The 26682-nt window shown below is 38.4% G+C and overlaps 2 protein-coding genes and 1 long non-coding RNA gene across 6 annotated transcripts; 2 read left to right on the top strand and 1 right to left on the bottom strand.

Annotated features, from left to right (window-relative positions):
- Positions 1-780: 780 nt before the first annotated feature.
- On the top strand, positions 781-3408 carry LOC137237283 (WD repeat-containing protein 91). 2 transcript variants are annotated; one of them, XM_067760721.1, is made up of 3 exons: positions 785-1094; positions 1687-1827; positions 2385-3408. In XM_067760721.1, the coding sequence occupies exons 1-3, from the start codon at positions 851-853 to the stop codon at positions 2939-2941; spliced, it is 942 nt and encodes a 313-aa protein (XP_067616822.1). In that variant the 5' UTR covers positions 785-850; the 3' UTR covers positions 2942-3408. The 2 variants fall into 2 exon arrangements, with proteins under 2 accessions (XP_067616823.1, XP_067616822.1); XM_067760722.1 differs by lacking the exon at positions 1687-1827 and having other exon boundaries at positions 781-1094.
- Positions 2997-26372, bottom strand: Hr96 (Nuclear hormone receptor HR96). Of its 3 annotated transcripts, XM_067760718.1 has the most exons (6): positions 26023-26372; positions 25256-25961; positions 23988-25192; positions 5573-5782; positions 3870-4079; positions 2997-3787 (listed from the first exon to the last, which is right to left on the bottom strand). In XM_067760718.1, the coding sequence occupies exons 2-6, from the start codon at positions 25944-25946 to the stop codon at positions 3587-3589; spliced, it is 2517 nt and encodes an 838-aa protein (XP_067616819.1). In that variant the 5' UTR covers positions 25947-25961; positions 26023-26372; the 3' UTR covers positions 2997-3586. The 3 variants fall into 3 exon arrangements, with proteins under 3 accessions (XP_067616819.1, XP_067616818.1, XP_067616820.1); XM_067760717.1 differs by having other exon boundaries at positions 25256-26372; XM_067760719.1 differs by lacking the exons at positions 2997-3787; positions 3870-4079; positions 5573-5782 and adding an exon at positions 17304-17438 and having other exon boundaries at positions 25256-26372.
- On the top strand, positions 16237-17397 carry LOC137237284 (uncharacterized). The gene is made up of 3 exons (XR_010948894.1): positions 16237-16375; positions 16545-16768; positions 16823-17397. It is a non-coding gene; the product is annotated as an uncharacterized lncRNA (long non-coding RNA).
- Positions 26373-26682: the final 310 nt, after the last annotated feature.

Raw genomic sequence — 26682 nt, 5'->3', positions numbered from 1 at the left:
ATTCTACCAATCTTATGAGAATCAATGCAATCGATTATTGGTGCCGCTAAGGTCGTTACCGTATCGTAGCCAACCAATTGGGTTTTGGTTTACCGTCGTAACGATAAACAGCTGATTACGTTAGGGATACGGATACAGCGATACGACATACGGCACCAATGACTTCAGCTTATGTCGTATCGCTGTATCCGTATCCCTATCAGTAATCAGCTGTTTATCGTTACGACGGTAAACCAAAAACCAATTGGTTGGCTACGATACGGTTACGATCTTAGCGGCACCAATAATCGATTGCATTGATTCTCATAAGGTTGGTCGAATCAGCTGTTATAAGGTTACCGATACGGTTACCGATAAAGCACCAATGTCTCCAGCTTTAGGCCCCATTACTGATACTTAGCATAGACTTGACTTGGATTGAGAACTGTCACTTACAGTTCTGTTAAATGAACATTGCATGTTACTGATTACCCAAAACTTAGCAACACTTAACTTGACTTAGAAGTCTGTTGAATTTTGATTTTCTATGTAAGTTCTAAGTGACGTTTACATTTTGAGATGCCATTTGTTTGTTTCCATTTCATTTTGACATTTTGTCATACAAATTGACATTTATTGATTATGATGCCAGATTGTATGCGCTAAGTGGAGTATAATCAAGGCTAAGTTGCCAAGTTTACGCCAAGTCAAGTCAAGTCAAGTCTATGCTAAGTATAAGTAATGGGGCCTTTAAATGCGATAAAAAATAAATAAAAAAATTTTTCTCTTCAATGATGTCAAAATCAGCTGTAAATTTATTCTTCAATCGATTTTCACTACTTTCCGAAGTTAATAATTGTATTGCAAAAATATGTCACAGGTGGCGTTTTTGGACAATCTTTTAAAGGAATATTTGGTGTTTCGAGGATTTTCATCTACATTAAAAACTTTAGATCAAGAACAAAAAACGGAGAAGGATCAAAGCTTTCGTGCTGAAAAATTGTTAGAGAGCTTCAACCAGTCCATACAAAGTCATGACTTGGTTGCGTTACGTTCGCTATGGACGCATCTCGACAGTAATCTATTTAGCAAATTGGAGCACACCTATGCCACAGGTGAATTTAATTGCTTACTACCTTACTTTACCATTAAATAGTTCAATATTTTTTGGGTAATAGTCTAGTTGAGGGGTCGACTGCTAATACGCTACCAAAAATATCGACTGAGGTGTCGCGTATTAATCTCGAGAACAATAATCTGAAGGCGGAAAAGAAAAATTTTATCTCTGTCCGGAGATATTTGCAGTTGAAGTTGGCGATTTCCATGAGGTTGTTGTGTTCGTACCCACAAAAAAAATTATGCATCACCGTGGCGGTAGCCACGGTTAACCACACACCCGGACTTGGCATGGCGTAGCCCAGGGTTATTTTTTATAAGCGCGGCCGAAGCTCGACAACGCAGAATGGTGTTCTGCGCAAAAATACTATGGATCCGACCCCCGGTTTCGGGGGTACCCGCGGGTCCCTTTTCGGTTATTCGTTAATATCTTTTGAACGCTTTAAAATTTTTATTTTCCGCCTTCGGATTATTAATACTGATGTCAAGACGCGTCGTTTGACACCTCTCTCGATATTTTTCGTAGCGTATTAGCAGTCGACCCCTCAACTAGACTATTACCATTTTTTGTTTGTATTTCACTTTTAATAGCTGTGAAGAAGTTAGAGAACAGTTTGTTAAAGCTTTACCTAGTGACTGCTTATGCACAAAACAGGGCTGATAAAATAAATGAATTTTTCTCAAAGTTAGCAGCAGACTTGCAGCAACAAAGTGAATGGAAGGACTGGTTTTGTAAGTTCATAATAATCAAAAAATGGTAGTAACTATTCGCACACGGCCATATTGCTATTATTGATCCTGTATTGGGTGTAGATTTGTACAAGTGCGTGATTGTGTAGAAATAGGCAGGGGTATTTCTTATACCACGACGAAAGGTTTTCAGCACAAGGAAACTAAATATTGAGTACCTGCTGCTGAACTGGCTAGACCTTTCCGTCGTAACTAGATTGTGTACCCCCTTTGTATAGGTCAGTATTATTTATTTAAAATACGGCCTATGCCGCGGGTATTTTTACTTACCTGCACAAGTATGTCCATGTGCGAGTAGCCGCATCCTAGACAAATATATGTACTCTAACGTGTTAAATATTGTCGTATATCAGTTTTTAGTTTGGCCAACTATATCCGGCACTAAGCAAGTTATTGAATTACTTGAACGAAATATCCTTTCATAAAAATTTGCTTATTTGTCTCAATAATTTAAAATTATGTACTTCTACGAAAAAACAATATTTCACACAGGAGGTGTTATATTCTTAGGGAAACTTACTAACAAATCGTACCTTTAGACTTTCCATTTTGCAGAAACGCAGAAGAGTCTCCTACTTTCGCATTATACTTTTCGAAGCAATGGCAAGATACATTACAATTATCCTTACGTAATTTTCTTACCACAATATATCAATGCTTGCCACAACCAACATTTGTACACGCTGAATATGAAGCTGCACACATAAGGCGTTTGCAAGAGGAGAATGCTTTATTGAAGACACGTTTACAACAAATAACATCTGATAGCAACCAAAATCTAAATGCAGCTACTAGTGAAGCAAGTAGTAATCGACGTCGTGCATCATATAAGCCACACCAGAGCCTTAGCGATATTTTACCCTTTGACGTTAGCCCACCCGGACATTTAGTTGATGATTTTTCAGTTATTTCTTCAGAAGTCAATATTGTAGCTCAAGCAAGCGATGCACAAGCGCGTGGTCTACGAATGCTTATACGCAATATTGGTTCAGGTGGCTCCCCAGATACTGGTGGGCGTAAGGATGCTAGCAATGGTGGGAATAATGAAAAATCAAATAAACGGCGCTCTGGAAGTGTAGGACGTAATTGGATATAGGCTAGAATTTTTGTGCATAAATAACTCTTTTAAAAAATATTTAGCAGTTGTATGCGTCTTTCATTCCAAATTCAAGAAGTAATAAAGCTATTCTTTCATTGCATTATTATACAAAATAGACTATTTATTAACATTGTTTTTAACTGAATCTACATATTAGATATTGCACATTTTAACAATCAACGTGTATGTTGCATCTACAGTAACAGCAAACAGGTGATGTAAGCTTAGCTAATTTTAATTTAAAAAATTGTTTTTACATATTTATGTAATTAACACGTTTTACTTAATATATTATAAAATAGCATAACTTTAAGCTTTTCTAAACATCTAAACAGTGTTGTACATTTATCACATGTACCCGAGTTGATACAATTTCAACGTGTCATATAATACAACATAATAACCATACATTTACTCATACATATATATCAATATACATATAAGGGCTTGCGCTTTACATTCAACAGTTTGTTTTATTATGAAAAGATAAAGTATTTAAAAGATTTAAAAGCACTGGCTTCAAAAATATTTATGAAAAACAACAGACTGGCTTTTTAGACCTACAACAAGCGTATGCTAGTTTGCAGTGATACACTGTTCCTACTTTAGAAAGTCAATCACCAGACATTTCTCGGCAGCATACTAATGATTTTTCAAATCAAATATTTCTCTTAATAACGGTTCCACTTGAGATGGATTCACATTCAAATAAACACCAATTACAAAATCATTGAGATGACCAATTTCTGAAATTTTTTGTATCAATCCAATAAACGCTGATCTAGCTTCACAGCCAGAATAAACGCTCTCCAAATAACGGCGTAAAAGATAAAAATAAGAGTTCTGAAAGAGTTTAAAACGAAAATATGAAATTAAGTAAGCAAAGATTTATTTTAATTAATCAAAGCAAGTAAGCTTTGTCTACCTGCTCTAGTCGTATGACGTCCGAATGTATAATGCGCTTACGTGTCGGTGTGAACAGCACTATGGCGCACATAATCAATATGACATTCTCATCTGTGCGCAATTTTTCATCGAAGTTACTAACAAATTTTAAAATTTCTTCATATATGTTGCCTTTAGCTTGTTTCAATATATCGGCGCGTATATGTGCTGAATTAGAAACATGGGGTAGCTGAAAATTTGATGTACATTTTTAGTAAGTAAATAGTTCTATGTAAATGAGTGCAAACAAACGTCATAACCTTATTATATATTATATATGTGGAGGTCCACAATAAAATGAAATATTTATATCATAAGTAGTTTCGAGAAAATTGGTTAAATTTATTTTACCATTGATACCAAACGAAAGTTGGGTTTTTTACATGGTGAAAGTTTGCTTTAATAAGCATAAAACGAAGCGGTTACTTGTATTTTAGATTAACATGTCCCTTTAGCCGTTATTAGCTATTATTATATTTGGCGCGACCACCATGTAAATGTGTCGTTTTATATGAATCTCCATACAAATACGAAAAAGTAAAATTGTTGCAAAAATTATTTAACATCCATATTAGCGAATTTGGTAGTTGGGTCATAAAACCTTAGTAAACAAATAGTTTAAATCTATACTTTGATTGGAAACTTGTGAGAAATAGGTATACATGATGGTTTCAAGTCAACGTAATGAAGACTTGGTTGCATTTTTCATGTTCGCCATTCGAGATTTCGATAGATATCTGTAAGTGGAAGGGATATGTAATAAAAGGTAAAATATTTCAAATTTTGTAAGCGTTGCGTTTTGAAGAGGACGACCACATTTGTGAAATTTTGGATGTCTGTTCAAAACGGCCGAACAGATTTGGATGAAATTTAGCAAACATAGTCTGTAAGCATTTATTGGCACCTCCACTGCTTCTGGGAACAGTTACTTCTTAATTATTTTTAAATCGTTATAACTTTAAGCACATTGACAGTCGAGGTTGAAGTCTATGGGTCATATCAATCGAGATCGATTTTAAAAAAGCGGGCAGTGCCCATACCTCATACCCTTTGACACCAGCCTGGGAACAGGGCCTTTTTTCGGTCTTTAAAGGATAGTTTCGGGACTATTTCAGGATCATTTTAAAATAATTTCAGAATTGTTTCATGAAATAGATTATCTCTTGATAATTTCAGGGATGTTTTGGTAATTTTAGTATCATTTGCGTGCTGCTTCGAAATAGTTATCGGGACTATGTTGGAACGCCTTGGCGTGGTCTTCGGGACCATTTCGGAAATGTTTCGGCTTTATATTAAGGCTTGATGCTGGATGAATTGTTTTTGTGGTTGTGTTAACAGTGCATCGCTCCAATTTGTCAACAACAAATTGTCATCAAAGTCCTCTAACGAAAGTCAAAGGTAACTAACAGTTTAACAGGGTGAACCAGAGGGAAAGGGGTGTTGAGGCGTTGCTTTCTACTTATACCTGGCAACCCAATTATATATTCATATTTCGATACTTCCAATAAATATTTTATGCCTTAATCCGCGGTAGCCATTTGGTAAGGTCTTGAGGATTTATTCGAATAGAATCAGCTTTAAATTAAGCCAAGTTGTAACAACAATTTTGTGGTAATGAATACAGCAAAGGCTACATTAAAATTTATTATAAGAAGGTTTGACTGCAACCTCACTACATCTTACCTTCCACATATTGCAATTATTGTCGTATGTTAGCACAGAGCGCATTATCATCATTTCAGTGCAGCCACCTTTTAATAAGGCTACCTGATCTTCCTGACACATATCACGAAACGCTCCGATCTTTTTGGCCATTTTAATTAAACGTTTTATGGCCACTGCCGTCAAATTAATAACTTGCAAAAGCTTTGGATCCTGGTTAGTTTCCCCGGGCTAGAAAAAGAGCAGCGATAACATATTAAAACATTGCTAATTGCATTTTATATACTCACTCATAATACTAAATGCTAATTATAAACTATAGTCCCCCGAAGTTTCTTATTTTTTTATCATTCTAAGAATTTTCTTAATTAGGCTTAATAACCCATGTTTTAGTTGTTGTTGAAGCGAAAAAGTCACTGCCACTAGTTTTTGGGGGGTGTTATCGATAGATAGATAGATGCGGTAACAAGCACCATTAAGATACAAGCCCGACCACCTCGGGAACGATTTAATATGAACATTGAACCTTCTAGACCATCGCGCCCACATCCCTCAGTTCCATAGGGGAGGAAAGGACAGGAAAGACAATCGAGATAAATAAATAACCGAAACCGAGCCTAAACGGGAGGTCAACCCTAGGTCGGTTCGCGAACAAGTTTATTTTCCTTGGTTGCATGACTGAAACCATAATCGAAGTCGGAATCGAAACCGAAAAAGGAATATTATCTTTATTTATTTCAGTCCATGGTATTTCAGACCTTAACTTTAATATATTGTGGCGAATATTAGCATTTCTAACATCACTATGCTGTTAGTAAGTAATCACAACAACAAAAAGCAAGCAGCCGCACTTATGTACATGTACACATTAAAGCAAGCAGCCACACTTATGTACAAGGCAACGAAGAATATTCCATACACATTACCAGCAGAGTGATTATTTGACATACACATACATATGTAGTCAGCAGATAAGAGTAAAGAAGAAAGAGAAACAATCACACATCACGTTGCCATGAGCTAAGAGCAGAAGTTGTTACGCACACATACATACGCATATAGCTAAATAACCAAGTATGAGATACAACTGTTCCTGAAGGCATGTTCGTGAAAAGTGTAGACCTTAGGAGAAATATGCGAACGAGGCAACAGAGAGTATAAAAGCAGTGCAAACTGAGGAATAATGGATCAGTTTGAGTTTAATACGGTTTTGGCAAAGTCCGCGAGTATTGTAATTGCGAAATACTACTACTATAGTAGAGTTGTAAATAAAATTAAACAAAAACAAAAACTTTTAAAAATAAGCTTTTATTATTGGTTAATAAAATTAACTAAAAAGTAAAAAATAAATTGACTGTAAGGAAATATAACACTTTATAAGTTCATTGTAACCTTTAACGATAATTAGGCTTTTTCGTCTGCGACAAAAAAGTTCCATATTGTACATAATTATATATTTTTAACATTAAAACTTTACACCTAAATTACTAAATCTTACAGTTTATATCACAGTTCTAATAAAAGCGTGTTACATTGTGATAGCAAGAAAAGGAGGTCCTGAATGTTCTTAGTTATATTATGTTGTTGGTTGCAATGAAATAAAATGTATAGCGCAGTTAAGTTTTAGTAAGGAAGAGTTCAAAAATTTGCGTTCTGGTCGAACTATGTGGCAAACTCAATAGAGCATAAATGAGACTAAGCAATTTTGTTAGTTCTATTTCTATAGATGCTTACTTTTTCTCTTAACGTTTAAACTTTATATCATAGCCTAGATTCAGTAAGTGTGAGTTTTGATACCTGGCATCAGGGGTTAATGCTAGCACCTACGGGGATAATTTTACACAAAATATTTCTTCCAAAACCAAATCTCTTTTGCATTTGCTTCAAAAGCTAAATATAAAAATAATTTTTTTTAATCGCATTCGTTGTACATTTTTAAAGTTATCGCCTTCGAGAAGTATTTCTGCCTTCCAGTTAAAATATTTCTTGTGCTGGGTAAAAAAGATTTAAATATCGACGTGCCTTCACAAACTCTCAATATCTCTCGGTAGGCTTGAATTAAGTAAGTGGCAAGTACACTTAATACAAAATAAATTAGTTTCATTCTTTTACTTAGTTTTCAATTCATTAAACTCCACGCTTCATCAGTTGCAAGCCTTGTCAAATTTCTTAGAAGCGCAAGTGCATTTGAAATACATACTTTTAGCTCTACTAGTGACAAAAGTCTTTCACTAAGTGTTTAATAAACGATGGAAATATCTAGTCATTATTATTATAAATAATGTAACGAATTTACTTGCAAATCCTCTTATTTGCAATCTTCTGCCAACGTTCGTATGACTAAACTGTTGAATAAATAACTCCAATATTGAATAATAGAAAAATGGCCTTTATTAATGTACTTCACAATAACACTTATACTTTGCAACTAGCTGGCTTAATAACCAAACTGATAGCTTAAATGAAACTGACTTTCAAAACAATACTGCTATTGCTCGCTAGATAGCGTCTTAATCGAAACTGCCCATAGCGCCTCTACCGCTGATGCTTTTATACTCTGTGATTTCCTCGTGGCATCTTCTAGGCGCTTCCAGAATTTTACTTAGTTAGATATAAATATCTCCACTACAACTACAGATGTATAACATCTCATTTGAGTAATACTTGCATAAATTATTGCCCTCTCTTGTGACAACTCAGATAAGATATATGCATGTGTTTGTGCATTGCCGCTCCGCTGCTCGTATACGTACATATGTGTAGACGCAATTATTGATTCGTTTATGTATTAAATTATTGATGTGAATACACGTCACTGCTTAGCATCGGCCAAGAGATGGCAGCACCCCTTAGTTTTGCTAATATTCGTAACACTGCCCTCCACCTAAGTCTGATCGTCCCGATCAGACAAATCTCTCGATCTAAACGCTGCGAGCATCGCCAAATGTACCACTCTTCTATTTCGTGATTCCCCAATTGCTTGTATGCGGTAGATGAGATCACTGATCGTCTTCACAACTCTGTACGGGCCTTCCCAACTGCACCGATATTTGGATGGAACACCTTTCCGACGGTGAGGGTTGTATAGCAGTACCAAATCTCCCTCCCGGAAACCTTCCGAATTATTTTCCTTGTCGTACCTGTGTTTCATCTTACTACTCATTATCCTGGATCGTTCCCTCACACTCTGTTGCTTGGCCAATGAAGAACTACTTCGCAGAGCTTGATCTTGAAGGATTGACTTTGCATCATCAGTGTCATCTTGACGTTCCACAACAGTAGTGCGCGCTGGCTTGAAACCACCCTTGCATTCTTTCTGGAAAATTCTTTCAGTCGTTTTAGTGCGTCCATTAGGGTTTGTCAATGTCAGTGTTTTTCTCGCAGGTACTATTGATTTCGCTTTATTTGGCCCATTCGATCCATCAAACTTTGCTCGATCTACTTTCCTTGACTTTCGTGGTCTCTGTCGAATCTCTTCCACCAACACTCGCTTACTGCTGAACCCTTTTTCCAAACTGAAGTTAAGTGGCACATCTTGGTTCTCATAACGCATCACCCTTCTCTGTATATCGATCTTGATGTCATGGTCAACCAAGAAATCCACTCCCAATATAACTTCATCAACAATCTCCGCCACAACGAATTTGTGTAAAACCATGACCTTCCCAATTAAGACTTCACAGATCACTTCTCCCCGGACTTGGTTATACTCGCCAGTGACCGTACGCAACCTCGCTCCAGGTAATGGTTTTACTCTCCTGTTGACTAAATCAGATCGAATAAAGGAATGAGATGCGCCCGTATCTACAGTCAGTACACGCTCCTTGCCATCCACATTCCCTCTGACGGTAAGACTGCTTGATTTCCTTCCAATTTGCGACACAGATATCACAGGACATTCAATAGCTGGAGCTAGCCCTCGATTTTTCCATCTGGCACGCTCTTGCTCATCTCCTCCAGCTTTGCGTTTACGGCCACCCAAGTTGTAACTACCAGGACCAAGATCGCAATGACGTGCAATGTGACCGGACTTCCCGCGTTTGAAGCATTTGATAACGTTTTCACTCCGCTTTTGCGATCCTTTCAGCGCCTCCAATATTGCGTCTACCCATTCTGGCCTTTCTACTTCCACACGGCGTGCTTTGAAAACTGGCTTACACAGAAGCGACGCTGTTTCCTGAATCAGAGCTTGTGACACCGTTTCTGCCGTTTCCCAAGGCAGTCGGTTCTATGTACCGGAGCGACTCGGGATTTTTCCCGACCAAGGACTGTCATTTCAGTGTGACCCCATTGTATTTTTTTTCGTCCCTCCCACAAATTGTCATCCTCCCAGCAGCTCCTTGCAGCAGGACTGCTACATATTCTCTTACTCCGGGAAGGTATCGAACCCAATCCGGGTCCGTCTCCTGACCCCGGTCCTGAGAAATGGTTTTGCTGCATTTGCCAGAAAAGAATCTTTTTAGGACGGTCATACTCTGTTCAGTGTGTCTCGTGCAAGGGATGGTTGCATCGGACAGGTTGTTCTGGGCTTGATCCCAAAACCCGACGTCCACGTAACTTTTATAAATCTTTTGTGGCTCCTTGCTGCTCACGCCCAAGGGCGTCCCGTAGTCTACGCCTAAGCGTATCCCCACTACCTTCCTGCAGCTTCGCTGCTCAGCAAGCCACAACAAGTACCCGCTGCTGCTCGCGCCCCACGGCGCCAACAACTCAAACAGCTGATACCACTCATAACTACTACCTTCGTAGTAGAGCTGGTAGCAATGCTGAGCATCAGCCCCTGCCCCCGTCTTCTTCTCCCCCCCCCCCCCCCCCCCCTCCCCCTCTTTTCTGGCAGCAATCGTGCAGGTCAGGGAAACAGACTCTTAGTCCCTGCCTCCGTTTGCACCGTCTGCCAGCACAGAATATATAGGTTTGCGACATCCGCTCAATGCAGCTCCTGCCTTGGGATTTGCCACTTTCCTAGATGTTCTGGTCTCCGCGACGGCAACCCCTCGACGGGTTTCATCGCGCTATGTTGCCAGGTCGCAAACCCAAATCATCCGGGTACCCCAATGCTTGCCCAAGGGCGCCCAGTCCCAAGGCCACAACAGCAATTGCGTCCTGGCCTTCCACAACCTAGGCGTAGTCACCCCTCACTTACCCCTAGAGTGGCGGCGTCACCCCTCATGCACTTCAGAATTCTGCAGTTCAACTGTAATGGACTAACTGGGAAGATTACGGAGATAGTCGATTTCATGAAGCGGCACAACATCCGCATTGCTGCGATTCAAGAGACTAAACTCACAGCAAGATCTGCATTGCAGACCTGCTCTGGTTATAATGTCCACAGGAAAGACCGCGAGAGCGGAAATGGAGGCGGCCTCGCGTTTATTATACACCACTCTGTGCAATATCATATATTTGATCCTGGCATCGACCGCAGTGACAATGTCTTAGAACGTCAAGGCCTATCTGTCCGGTCAGGCGTGCAAATCTAGAAATCATCAACATCTACATCCCTCCTGTCACCTGTTGCCCCAGTGGATACCGCCCTAATATCGAGGCCTTACTCACTGGCAACAATCGCATTATCTTAGGCGATTTCAATGCCCATCACGACCTATGGCATTCAAACTTGCGGGCGGACAGTAGGGGTGAGATGTTGGCGGATCAAATAGACGAAACGACGTTCTGCACAATAAACGGAGACGCCCCCACACGTATGGTAGGAAGCTGTCATAGCTCGCCAGATATCTCAATCGTGAGCGCAGAACTCGTAAACTGCGTCAACTGGCAGCCGATGGTAACATTGGCATCCGACCACCTGCCCATACTTATTTCGTTCGAGCGTACCGCCGACCTCATCGTCACCGAAAAACGCACTTTCATAAACTTCAAAAAAGGAAAGTGGGAAGAATATAAATCTGCAACAGACAGCAGCTTTGCTGCCCTCCCTATCCCGACTGATGCCCGCCAAGGGGAGCGTGCCTTCCGTAAGGTCATTGAATCCGCCTCGGCACATTTCATTCCCGCCGGGAGAATTCCCGAAATCCGGCCCACTTCCCGGCGGAGGCCGCGACCTTAGCGAGAGAACGCGACCTTATAAGACAGCTTGATCCAGGCGACCCCCAAATAAGGGATATAAACCAACGCATCAGATTGCTTGTGGACGAACACAAGCGGGCGAAATGGGAAGAGCACCTAAGAGGTTGTAACCTCTCTACCGGTCTAGGTAAACTTTGGTCCACCGTAAAGTCCCTATCGAATCCGACTAAGCACAAAGACAAAGTTTCCATCGCCTTTGGCGATAAGGTGCTGTCGGATGTGAAAAAATGCGCGAGCGCTTTCTGCCGACAATATATAATGCATCCTACGGTCGACAAAGATAGACGGAGAGCCAATAGACACGCACATAAACACAAACTCAGCGCGTCACCAATTACCATCACCGCTAGAGAGGCTGAGGACGCCATTGGTCGCGCTAAACCATCCAAAGCAGTGGGCCCAGACGGCATAGCCATGCCGATGCTTAAAAACCTAGGGAAAGAGGGTTTCAAATATTTAGCGCATGTCTTCAACCTGTCTCTTTCCACCTTTGTCATACCCGAGAAATAGAAAATGGCCAAGGTGGTCCCGCTACTTAAGCCTGGGAAACCAGCTAACGTAGGTGAGTCATATCGTCCGATATCTCTCCTATCGCCAGTGGCAAAGACGCTTGAAGCCATTTTGCTCCCTTATTTCCAAGCACATTTGCAGCTAGCCCCTTATCAGCATGGCTTCAGAAAACTCCATAGCACTACCTCCGCGCTAAATGTCATTAGCACCCAGATAAATTGCGGTTTGAATCAATATCCCCACCATAGAACAGTACTCGTAGCGTTAGACCTATCAAAAGCTTTTGATACGGTCAACCATGGCTCGTTACTGCAAGACCTGGAAGGGTCTACCCTTCCCCCATGTCTTAAAAGGTGGACCGCAAATTATCTGGGTGGTCGGCAGGCATCGGTGCAATTCAGAAATGAAACATCAAAACAAAGGAGAATTAAACAAGGGGTGCCACAGGGTGGTGTCCTATCCCCGCTTTTGTTTAATTTATACATATCTAAGCTACCTTCACCACCGGAAGGAGTCACAATCGTTTCCTACGCCGATGACTGCACAATAATGGCCACAGGCCCAGGCCCAAAGATCGATGAGCTATGCAATAAAATAAACGGCTATCTCCCTGATCTCTCCAGTTTTTTCGCCTCGCGAGACCTGGCATTGTCACCGACTAAATCTTCCGCGACCTTATTTACAACATGGACGCCCCAAATGTCGACCATATTGAACATCCACGTCGATGGCACTACGCTACCGACTGTCCTACACCCCAAAATCTTGGGTGTGACGGTTGATCAGGATCTACATTTTGGTGCGCACGAAACCGCAATTGTTCCAAGAATTCAGAGCCGTAAAAAAATCCTCAAATCCCTTGCTGGCAGTACCTGGGGAAAAGATAAAGAAACGCTCTTGACCACATACAAAGCAATTAGCCAGCCGATTACGTGCTAGGCGTCACCCATATGGTCGCCAAGCAGAAAACCACCCACTGGAAGAAACTACAGGCCTGCCAAAATACTGCTCTCAGAATCGCCACTGGCTGTCTTCTTATGTCCCCAGAACACCATCTGCATAATGAGGCGAGAATACTCCCCATCAGGGAGAGAAATGAGATGCTGACAAAACAGTTTCTGTTGAATACCCAGAAACCTGGGCATCCCAACAGACATCTGATTGACGAACCAGCACCGCCTAGGGGCCTAAGGAGTCATCTCCGTAAGCATTTTGAGGAAATACGGCACCTGAGAACCCAGCCTTATGAAGCGGAAAAACACAAGCAGGTCCTTGGTGAACTCCATAGACAGGCGTCGGACCTTTATGTCGGGAATTGCCCGGTGAATCCAGTACTTGAAGAAAAATATCCAGAACTCGCAGAAGAGGAACGCATACTCCCCAGGGAAACGCGTGTCACTCTTGCTCAACTTCGTTCTGGATACTGTAACAGGTTAAACTCTTACCTATCCAGAATCAACCCCGACATACAAAATGTATGCCCTGCTTGCAATGTGTCCCCACATGACACCAACCATCTCTTTAATTGTAATGTGGAACCAACGCCTCTAACACCCCTTTCCTTATGGTCCACCCCTGTTGAAACGGCAAGTTTCCTTGGACTCCCGTTAGAGGATATTGATGACAATTTGTGATCGGTCGCGGCTATTAGGTGGGGCGAGAACTGCTACAACAACAACAACAACAACACCGTTTCTGCGAATGTTGGCTTTGGGTTCGCATATGTAGCCCGCTTCGTTCCCACATCTCGTATGCCATTTATGAAACTCTGGATTTTTACCCTTTCAGTGTATTCCACGGGTGCGTCCGCATTTGCAAGATGAGCCAATCTTTCAATATCTGAAGCAAACTCCTGCAATGTCTCATTTGCTTTCTGGTAGCGGTTTTGCAACTCTATTTGGTGTATCTGCTTCCTGTGTTCGCTTCCGTACCTTCGTTCTACAGCAGCTATCAATGCGTCATAACTGTTCCGTTCGTACTCTGGAATAGTCTGTAAGATTTCCGCGGCAGGCCCTTTCAGTGCCACGAACAGAGCTGCAACTTTATCTTCAGCATTCCAGTGGTTCACTGCTGCGGTCTTCTCAAACTGTAGTTAAAAGACCTGAAAAGGAACAGAACCATCAAAGGATGGTGTCTTTACCTTTGGATTACTCGCTGAAACAGCTGGGCGATGTAATTGCAACTCCTGTACACGACCTCTCAAAGCATCCACCTCGGATTCGATTTTTCCTCAAACTGCGTTATTTTCTCGTCCATACGCGCTTCGAGTTTTGGTGATACCTGTTCCAAAATTTCTGCCGACATTTCAGATATACGGGCCTCTTGCGCTTCCAATTGAGATGCCATATATGTCTTTTGGTCTTCCAGTTGTGATGACACTTGCGACGTCATTTCTGATATGCGTGCCTCCTGTGATTCCAGTTGGGATGCCATATATGTCTTCTGCTCTTCGAGCTGTGCTGACATATTTGTGGATATTTGTGATGACATTTCTGTTATGCGTGTCTCCTGTGCTTCAATCTTGGATGTTACTGTCGATGTTTGTGCAGATATTGCAGCCAAAATCGTGTTCAAGTCTGTGCTGGTAACTGTCTGCGATGTTTCGTTCTTCTCTTCAATTTTTGTTGTTGTCTCGTCCCCATCAGGATAAAAGACATACTCGTCCACATCGATTCCTTGCGACTCCATTACCTCTCGTAGCCGTGCTTGAAGTTCGATCTTATTGTCGGTTGTATTCAATCCACGGTTCTCCAACTCCTTTTTCAGTTGCTGGATCCTCAATTTACTCAACTTTGCCATGTCAAGTTGTATTCCCAATCTTCGGAATTTATTCAACAATTCCTCTTCTGACACCAATTGTAACGAATTTACTTGCAAATCCTCTTATTTGCAATCTTCTGCCAACGTTCGTATCACTAAACTGTTGAATAAATAACTCCAATATTGAATAATGGAAAAATGGCCTTTATTAAAGTACTTCACAATAACACTTATACTTTGCAACTAGCTGGCTTAATAACCAAACTGATAGCTTAAATGAAACTGACTTTCAAAATAATACTGCTATTGCTCGCTAGATAGCGTCTTAATCGAAACTGCCCATAGCGCCTCTACCGCTGATGCTTTTATACTTTGTGATTTCCTCGTGGCATCTTCTAGGCGCTTCCAGAATTTTACTTAGTTAGTTATAAATATCTCCACTACAACTACAGATGTATAATTTCTCATTTGAGTAATACTTGCACAAATTATTGCCCTCTCTTGTGACAACTCAGATAAGATATATGCATGTGTTTGTGCATTTCCGCTCCGCTGCTCATATTCGTACATATGTGTAGACGTAATTATTGATTCGTTTATGTAGATACATAAAGATTGAATTATTGATGTGAATTCACGTCACTGCTTAACATCGGCCTAGAGATGGCAGCACCCCTTAGTTTTGCTAATATTCGTAACAATATTAAACAGGAGTTTTTTTCATAAGTCGGCTGTTTCATCAACATTTAACGACAGTGTTTTTGCCAACACTTTTCTTTTTAATGCCTCACCTTCAAAAAACGCGAGTACTCTATAAATAACGCAAGGAATACTCCTTTGGGAGTATAGGACTGCTCCAAATCTAATCTGTATTCATACAAAAAATGTGCTCCAATTAACGGAGGAGTAGGTGATCCCACTATCGCTTTGTTTGTGAGTATTCCATAGAGTACATACGTGAGAGTACATTCCAAAGTACTTTCACTGTAGTACTCCATGGAGCACCCACGGAGGATCATATGCCAAAGTACTAAAGAGGAATTCTGTTGTCGGAAAGAATTATCGGAGTGAATTTAATTTAAAATGAAAGTAAATGAAGAGGGGAAATACAACTTTTATATTTTATACTACGAATATTCTTATGTTATTTAGCATTTGCGTGAATAAAGAAACTAATCACCCCTATTCTGCATTTCGATTACGTTCCCGTTCTACGCTCCGCTTCAATCGAAGTTTGGTATTCTGCATTACGACGGAATCGTAAAGAGAAGAGGAAGAGCAAATGATTTTTCGAAATCAGCTGTTGGTACGGAATGTGTGAACATTGGAACAAAATAAATTGAGGAAAATTTGTAAAAACACTGAAAAACGTTTATATTTTATTATCCAAGCCATTTTGTACAAAGAAAAGCAATATAATATATTGCCGCTGTGTTATATTTTTTTGAATGAAGTGCTTTCATAATTGTAAGTGTGTTTTTGTCGTTCTTTTGGCCAATTCCCTGCCGCGGCCACCAAGTTTTGTTAAAACGGATTCCTGCATGAATATAGTTGACATTTTCTGAATTTTATGGATGCTAATTTCATTACACTGGCCTAAAATACTTTATAAAGATTTACTTATTCTTTCCGCAAGGATTGTTTACGTTTTCGCTTCACCTTCCTCTACTCCGGCAACTTGCTTTGACATATAACTGGACCCAACGAACACACACAAATTATAGCTGTCTATTATAATGGAACAATAGCCGCGGCATTATTTGTGGAGTTGGAAAGCAACGCATACGAAAATGGCCAGGCAAGAATGGAAAGGCAAATATTGCGAGATTTGTGTAATCCATTTGAGATGAGTGCCGAATTGTAAGAAATTTAACTTAAAAGTGGTAAAGTTTACTGACTTATTTTCTTATTTAGGTTAAAAAAACCTTTCGACTTAATAAGGATGCTTTCAAGTATGTGTTAGATACTTTTGCGGGGCAAATACGTCCAAGGACTTCGACACACATTGGGGATTAAGCACTAATTTCATTCAAAACCACTTACAGGTGCGAAAAATCAACCGATTGCAACAATGTTTACTCAGAAATTTTCGTAATTGAATTCTGAAGAGACTCACATCGCTTGATTATTCAAATTAATTAGTTTATTAAACAATTTGTTGCAAAATAGCCTATTCTTTGCAGAACTTTATATTATAATACGTATTTATGTATCATTTTCGTGACATACAATTTTTGCTCAATACTTAAGAGAATAATATACACTTTAAGAGACAGTAGGTATTGCTAATTGACATACGTTTTGCAAAATTAATTTGTTTAAACAATTTTTTAAAGAACATTTTGCAAAATTGTTTTTTTTTTATTTTTATTTTCTAATTAATTTTAAAAATCAGGCGATGTAAGTCTCTTCAGAATTCAATTACAAAAATTTCTGTACAAAAATTATTAAAATCGGTTAATATTTGTGATATGTAGGTGGTTTTGAAAGGTTCGTCCCCAATATGCGACATCGACATGTTGTTTTTGACCTGGAAACATATAAAAAACAGTCATCATCAAGCCTTTTACGTTTCTTAACAAGTTTTACTTACATTTTTGTTAAAATTCTGTTATAAATTAATAAAAAAATAAAAAAAAAATATTTTCCGCCAACTAATTTGCAACTTAGAAAAACGGAACTACGATCGAAATGCAGAATACACAAAATCGAACGATTCGAAGTTGGATCGAAAGAGATTGGAACACAGAATACCAAAATTGCCAAATCGAAAAAATTCCAATCCAAGTCGAAATGCAGAATAGGGGTGAATATTTCTCTATACTATAGTATGTATACATAAAACCAGTGCGCTATTGCATTTTATCAGAGTTGCCAAAGTAAAATTTTATTATCAGTTATTTGTATGCAATATTTTACTTTTGGCAACTCTGTTCGATCGTCATCGTGTTGTGATCACGGTCGTTAAAAAACGAGCAATGATCGGCTGATGGTGGTCCGCAAACGCATTGCAAAGGAGTATTGTTAGAGTACTCCAACATGAAGAAAATGGAACACGTAATCCAACAATTTTTGCAGGGTCGCCTAAATTATTTCCTAGGTGAAATGTCACTGTTCTCGTACATTTTTATTGACTGAGCAACTTTTTGTGATGAGAAATCCATTCAAGTAAATTCAAAATTATATGTGGGTTAACGAATGTGCTGCAAATTTTTTGGGCAATATTGTGAACTTTCACCTGAGTGAAAAAGAAAGAAAAGTACCAAAATCATGGCAACTGCCTAAAAAGGAAATTGAAGAAAATGGACCAGTGGACCAAATGGGGTTGGAAGGGACCATTTTTGGACCAAATGGACGCAAAGTGGCAACCGTGATCGCCAAAAATCTGTAAAACAAAATCAAGTGCGCAGAAAAGTATGTAAAAAAAAGTATGCAACATTGAGGAATTCTACGTTTGTTGCATACACAAACAAAGCGAAGTTACCTGCATTCTTGACGACTTATGCGGCAGTTACCCACGAACGTACGTAGAAAAACGTGTCAGCTGACACGACCTATCTTATGAGTGTGCAATGTAAACGAAAACTCACCGACGTGCAACGCCCGTACGTACGTAGCCCGGAACGTAGAAATCAAAACAATTTTGATTTTTTCCGTAAGAACGTGTCAGCTGATCGCTCTCTCACTAGACAGAGTTGCCTAGTAAACTTTTGTGCGCTAATTTTTGACCGTTTGCAATTTTATGCAAAAACGCCTAATTAAAGTTTGAAAAATTGTGGAAATAATTCGAAATAATTATGTAAAAGTGCTGATTATAAATATTTAATCTATTTATACTTATTTAATATGTATTTCGGCCTTTTACAATATCAAAAATTAAATTGGAAAAAGTTGATGTTTCCATAAGCATACATGCAAAATGGTCAGTGGCAACAGTGCTTATCTGTAAACAATACACACACAAATATGTTATGTACATGTACACGGACGCACACATTGATTCCTACGGGCTTGAGAGTTCGGTCAAACGTGCTTCGTACGACAAACGTCCTTACGTACGGCACACGTCGGTGGGTAACTGCCGCATTAGGCTGTTATTCCCTTGTGAATACAAATCTTTACCGATAAATCTGTTATCGATTAATTTATCGCATTCTCGCAAAGTAATATTGCATTGTCATCGGAGTTATACATGTGTGCCAAATTTCAGCTCAATCGGACAACGGGAAATGTATCAAATTTAACGTGCAAGATTTCATTACATACAACAGCCAAGTGAAAGTAAATAAAAACTTATAATAAGGGAGATATTGCTATACTGAATATTTGAGTTATTTAAAAATTCGTTACAATATTGATTTATAAAAATAAACTAAGTACATAAAAAAAACAAATATTAGACGCGATTTACCTCCCGAGGAGATTAAGCGGAGCTTCTCTCCTTATTCGGGTCGTACTCCTTTTTAATTTTTCAACGGGGCCTACATGTTTTACGCCGACTTCGAACGGCAGCTGTAAGCAGACGTATTTTCTCTGCGAAGCTTTCAATACCAGAAAAACACTCGGAGTGTTTGCCGAACCAGGGGGCGATCCCACTTAGAAAATATTGTTTCTTTGCCCGCGACTCGGCAATGAGCGGCAATAGAATCAATTGCTCTCGAGGAGGCAAGGCCGTTAAAATTTTCATTCACAGTTTTTATTCTCAGCTGAGCAAAGCTCACATAGTATATTAATTTTGTTCGCATAACCTGTAACGGCATAAACTAATCGATATAGATATAGACCTCTACATATCAAAATGATCTAGGTGAAAAAAGAAATTCATTTAGCCATGTCCGTCAGTCCGTCCATAAACACGATAACTTGAGTAAATTTTGAGCTATCTTGATGAAATTTGGTACGTAAGTTCCTGGGCACTCATCTCAGATCGCTATTTAAAATTAACGAAATCGGACTATAACCACGCCCACTTTTTCGATATCGAAAATTTCGAAAAACCGAAAAAGTGCGATAATTCACTACCAAAGACGGATAAAGCGATGGAACTTGGTAGATGGGTTGACCTTATGACACAGAATAGAAAATTAGCAAAATTTTGGACAATGGACGTGACATCGCCCACTTTTAAAAGAAGGTAATTTAACAACTTTGCAAGCTGTAATTTGGCAGTCGTTTAAGATATCATGATTAAATTTGGTGGAACGTTACTCCTATTACTATATGTGTTCTAAATAAGAATTAGAAATCGGATGACGATCACGCCAACTCTTTAAAATAAAAATTTTGCAGTCAAATTTTAACAAAAATTAAATAATTTTACAGTATATACATAAGTAAATTATATCAACATTCAACGCCAGTAATGATATGGTGCAACAGAATACAAAATTAACGGAAAATTTCAAAATGGGCGTGACTCCGCCCTTTTTCACATAATTTGTCTAGAATACTTTTAAAAATTTACCAATCCTTGTGAAATTTTTTAAGGGAATAGCTTCTATGACGATAACTGTTTTCTGTGAAAATGGGCGAAATCGGTTGAAGCCACGCCCAGTTGTTATACACAGTCGACCGTCTGTCCTTCCGGTCGGCCGTTAACACGATAACTTGAACAAAAATCGATATATCTTTACTGAACTTCACATACTTATCTGAACTCACTTTATATTGGTATTAAAAATGGGCGAAATCCCACTATGACCACGCCTACTTTATCGATATCGAAAAATGAAAAAAATGCCATAATTTTATACCAAATACGACAAAAACTTCGGGGTGGGGAGGGAGACGATGGCCTGAAGGTTGAATGTGGCCACATAAATCGTTCTCGAGATGGTCGGGCTAGCACCTTAATGGTGATGTGGTACCGGAGCGTACGGATCTGTATCCGGCAAAGGACCATTACATGGATAACACTCCCCAAAGCCTTCGGGGAGCAACATTATCGCTACAACAACAACAATAAGAATAGAAGAAGAAATAATGAAGACAAACAAACAGCCGCTGTGATAGCTGAATGGTTATAGCAGCGGAACATAAACGATCCCGAAATGGATCTATACAACGGGCTTTGGCTGTTGTCTAAATTTTTTCTTTCTTCTATTATAATTTAAACATTTTTTCATTTAAGAAAAAATGTATCATTACAATAATAATGATAAAATAATTATTGTTAGGCCTTGATTCCGATTCCGAACCAACGATCTTACAAATCAGTAGGCCGATATAACAAGAAAAATCGAAGCAAAATTTCGAGAGTGGAGATATTGCAACGAGATTTAGAGAAAGTAACAAGTCCAACATTCAGGGGCAGATTATTGGCACTACAAAAGATCATTATTGGCTTTGGACCACATTGTCCAGATTAGATACGATAGTATCCGAATCAGAGGAATTTCAAATGATGAAAATCTCTAGGTCATCGGCTTTTAACAAAAAGTGCTGCAAGCAGGGGAAAATGTCGTTTATAAAAACTACAAAAAGTATTTATTGGAAACCTTATGGCACCAGGGAGGTTGCTATAAAATACAAGCTAGAATGAGTATTGTCTATTACTAAGACATAGTTCCGCTGGTGAAGGTACACTTCTAGCCAAGGTATAAATATTGAATGGAAGGCCAAACAGGCCAATTTAGAAATCAGAATTGAATAAATTACTTACGGTTACTAAAAGCAGAGAGGCGGCATGGGGGTGATTTTATGTTTGTAGTTCCTTTGGTTCCGCAACTATTTGAAGCAGAGAAAGCAGAAAACAGTTATAAAGGCTGTGACGTCGGATGAATTAGAGGTACCCATAGGGTTACCTCAAGGCTCAGTATTGGCACATATATTATTTCTTATATACATAAATGACATAGTCAATGCTATCGAAGGTTGTGAAATTCGACTTTTTGCGGATGATGCATTAATTATGATAAGTGAAAATAATATTAATACTGCACTCGCCAAAATGCAACATGAAATAAATAACTTGTATAAATGGTTGTGTGGTAATAGACTGAAACTAAACATAAATAAAACTAAATATATGATAATAACAAGGAGTAATATGAATGAGGAGGATTTAGCCGAGCTAAAAATAAATGATGAAATCATACAAAGAGTTAACAGTATAAAATACTTAGGAATAATAATTGATAATAAACTCAAATTTGAAGATCATATAAATTATACAATTAAAAAAGTTGCTAATAAAATAGGAGTGATGCAGAGAACAACGAAATTCATTCAGAAAAAGTACAAAATAATCTTATATAAATCAGTTATAGAACCGCACTTCGTGTACTGCCCGTCCATTCTATTCATAATATCGGATAAAGAAGTAGACAAGCTCCAAAAGCTTCAAAATAGATGCATGAGATTTATTCTTCAGAAACCTAGAGATACACGAACGGCTGACATGTTGAAGACTTTAGACTGGTTAAGTGTGAAACAAAAGATTTTTTCCACTCCATGAAATTCATATTTAATATTAAACATGGAAATGTACCTGAGTATTTAAATAAAAATATAGCATTAGTTGAGCAAACTCACAACATAAATACGAGGAGCAAACATAATTTCAAATTGCCGTTTTTTAGAACTGAAATTGATCAACAGAACATTTTCTACAAGGGTCTGAAAAGTTACAATGATCTGCCTATGGATATAAAAAGTTGCAACCAAATAACAGTATTTAAAACAAAATTATATGAATATTGTAAAACCTTAGCTATAAGATAAAAAACTGTAATATTTTCAAATTTACGAATTAGGCTTCTGACCGTAATAAATAAATAATCTAATCTAATTAATGGTAATAGTCAACGCACCAAAGGTAATAGGAGAGTCAACCGTCGAGGAGAACTATAGCGTCTGCAAATATTCTTAAGCACTATGAAGCATGCTCAGTATTGTAGAATACTGATGCCGGGTCACTCAATCATAAGTTTTTCGATTTAACTTACGTCTTGGATTATCTTTAAGCTGGACCGCACCAGGTCTGAAAACCGATGTCCAAACAAATTTTATTTCCATGATTGCATGTACCGAGTAAGCAGCACGAAATACGGTTAAAATAAAATATACGTAAGGGATACTATCAAAAAAATTTAAGTGCGTACGCATATATGTACATACAAAGGTGATAAATTTGGGCTATATATAGCGCTTGTCTACGCGTAATTGGTAGTTTTTGATAATGAAAATAGCGCTTGATGTAAACAACAATATTTGCATGGAAAATGTGATTCTAAGATCATACTTTATTATATAACGATTTCTCCCTACTTCTAACATAACAAATATAAAGCGATGTTTGGGGTATATAAGATCTTACTTTTTATTTTAAACATTTATATGTTAATACATAAATAAGATCTACATCGGTTTTCCCAAGTAAATACAAAGTTCATGACGTTTAAACGTACACGATTATGTATGTCCGTTTAGACTACAATTTTGGCTAACAGGTGTTAAACTTTTTATATGTTCAACTTAATCTGAGCTGATAAGGTTTCCGCTTGAAAACTGTAGAATAATAAAAAATACATACAAAAAGGCAATACTTAGAGACTAATTGCAAAGCGAACAGCGGGGCATTCATATGGCTGAGTGGTTAAAGGCATCTATCTGCCTTTACACAAGTATAAAGTATGAATGTTGGAGATTTCGAGTTGTATACTCATCTCCCGAGAAGCTAGCTGATGAAGAAGTGAAATTCAGAAACATGTCATGAAACTTTGCAATTTTCTCGAGTATCAATACACACAATACAATTGAGACAAAATTTGCAAAACCACAATACCGCCTATCAGATGTCGTTTGAATTTTACGAAGAGTAGATAAACTTATGTATTCTTTCTTTTAATATTCTTTCTTTAATTTTGGTATTTTTGCAATTTGTAAATAGGTGGCTATGTCAAAATATTGAAAATATACAAAACTACAGTCATAAGCGATAACCGCCTCAATAAATCTCAAAAATACGCTCTTAGTATTCTCAATAACCGGTTAACGTTGGTTGACAGACCCCCGAGCAACTGTACCTATAAGATATGTCTATGTTTTTCTACTTTTACTTATTACTAAATATACTCACTTTCATTCTTTCATCGCCCATCATAAGTATAGATAAGTCATTGTCCATTGGATAATATAATGCTTCACTGGCCAATTTTAATTCACGCAATTTTAATTGCTCTGCCTCATTTAACTCGCGCCCACACATTACATTAGATGGTGCAAAAACCGGTTGCTGTATTTGTGTATTACAAACATTAAAGCAGGCCTTTTTTCGTTGTTCTTCGAAATCAGGCATTTGCAAATTATTTGATTTAGATTGAAGTTGTTCTTCTTTGACCCGCGACTCTGGTGCCAAATTACTAAATGCCTGAAACTCGATTCGTATTACCTCTGATAGAACTGACTCCAATGAATTTAAGCTATCTTTTCCTTCACCAACTATATTTTCAGCATATGATTGTTGTAAGAATGTTTTCATATCGAAATTATCTCTACAATAACCAGTATTGTCATGTGTCATACTTCTTGCTGATTTCGTATTCATAAGAGCAGCTGAGGTGCTTGGAAATTCAATTTCATGATGTATGCTTGCAGGCGAATTATACTGTTGTATACTGTCTGCTTGTGTGGCACCGTCAACAGATGATGGCGAACTAATTGACATTGCTTGTGCTGAAGAAACTAAACATGTTGAAATTGATAGTTCATTAACTGAAGATAGTAATATTGATTGGCCGGATGTTTCCGTTCCAACACCGATTGCTGTTGTTGGTATATTCATATGCGTTCCTTCTATCATATTTGAGTTGGCAAATATTGATTGTTGCTCCTGTTGTGAATTTGGTGGAGGTAATTCGTTTGTCATTTGTGGTGTCATAATTGGACTATTATCAAGTATTGACTGTAGCAAATCATTTCCTGCTTCTGATATTTCATCCATCCGCAGCGCCTGCGCTGCTTGGAATGTTGAATCTTTACTATCTTTTGATGCATCTATCAGTAATTTATGTAGTTCGTCGCTTGGGGGATTTAATTTATTAAATATTTTATTTATTATTCTCAAGGCTTCCGCTGGTGTATTCATAAATTTATGCATTATATCGAGCGCGTCTTCTGGGCATTCCATTAGACTTCTGATGAACTGAACAACATCTTGAGGTGAACTAACAATTTTTGATATAATTTCTAACGCATCAGTAGGTGAACTCATGAACTTTGTGAACACTGTAAGTGCGTCAAATGGTGAATTCATTATTTTACTTATAATTTTTAGTGCATCACCTGTACAAAGAAGTAAAAAACTTAAAGATTTAAATTGTTTAGTTTTCTCTCCTATAAGCTAACCTGGGAATGCAATTAGATGTGATACGAGTCGCAAAGCGTCTTTTTGCGATGTAAGAATCTTCTCGACAATAGATAGTGCATCATCCTTCGTACGCATTAACTTACTAATTGCCTGTGATGCACGATCGGGATCTCCAACAATAAATTCTACTATTTCTTCGCTTGTCATTAGTTCATGTTTTGTTTCAGCATCAACTTCGGACAACAATGGCGAATTAACGGGCACATTGACATTTATTGGTGATGTCAAATTAGTCAATGCAGCAGGCACACTATTATTACTTGCAGTACCTTTTCCACTATCATATGAACTCTCAGAATCATGCGAAGCTGTATCAAAGGCATTGTTCTCTCCCCTAGTTGTTGATCCTGTTTTTCCTTCTTCGTTTAATCGTCTTTTAGCTCTATTACTTTCAATTTTACGCCTTTTTATTACTTTATCCTCCTCGGACATTATGTTTTCACTCTTCATACCAATGTCTAAACATTTTTTTAGGCGGCATCTTTGACAAAACCGCCTAGTAACCACAGTGATCTCACAATTCTGACTAAAAGGACAGGTAAACTCTTTTTTAGACAGCGCATTTCGGCGAAAGAATGCCTTGCAACTTTCACAAGTAACAGCATTGAAATTGTAACCAAGTGCCTTATCGCCACAAACAGCACACCGTTTTGGCGGTGACATTTCCATAAACTTGCTTTGGTTCTATTCAAAGATATTATAAAGGTAATAATTGGCCCGAGAACAAATTCATTAAAATTTTTACATTTTTCCATAAATTAAATTCTGACCATCCCTTGCACTACTTGTCCAGGCTTCTTATGTACGTAAGTCGTGAATATGTAGTATTTATTTGCTCGGCGCGTCAATTAACTTAGCGGTTTTGACCAATTGTATTACTACTCCTCGAAGTTTTTTTTTAGCTGCACTAGGTTTATGCGTTAGGTTCCTTAGAGTCGTTTGGTTTCTAACTTCTTATGCTCACTACCTGTCCTCGAGCCATAATGAATTGTAAATAAACCATGAAGCCACGAGTGTTTCGCAAAATTTTGGTAATAATCTCTAAAATCTTTGCAGTAATTCAGATGCAATAAAAAAAAAACAATAACAGATTGTCAAAACTAGGGACGTTGCCACAGAACGATAAAAATAAATTTTAAAGGCCCGTTTGCAAAGCAAGTTGTAGGCACACATCATTAAAACGCATTGCGGCAATTTTCTGTCATACGCCCATACCAAGGAGCAACGCACACTCATTTCGGCTGAGGCAAAGAGAATAGATATACAAGAGGGCGCACTGAGAGTTTGTACATGGCGCTTAAACAGGTTGGTGTTCCTCTAGAAAATCAAGATTAGGAGTTCACCACAGGTTTTTTTATTCTGTCCGCACCAGGCTGGCCTGCCATTTTCATTTGTTGCTTGCTTT

The sequence above is a fragment of the Eurosta solidaginis genome, chromosome 1, assembly GCF_040869045.1.
Source record: "Eurosta solidaginis isolate ZX-2024a chromosome 1, ASM4086904v1, whole genome shotgun sequence".
Lineage (NCBI taxonomy): Eukaryota > Metazoa > Arthropoda > Insecta > Diptera > Tephritidae > Eurosta > Eurosta solidaginis.
Note: the sequence above shows the minus strand (reverse complement) of the source record. Positions and strands in the feature narration are given on the sequence as shown.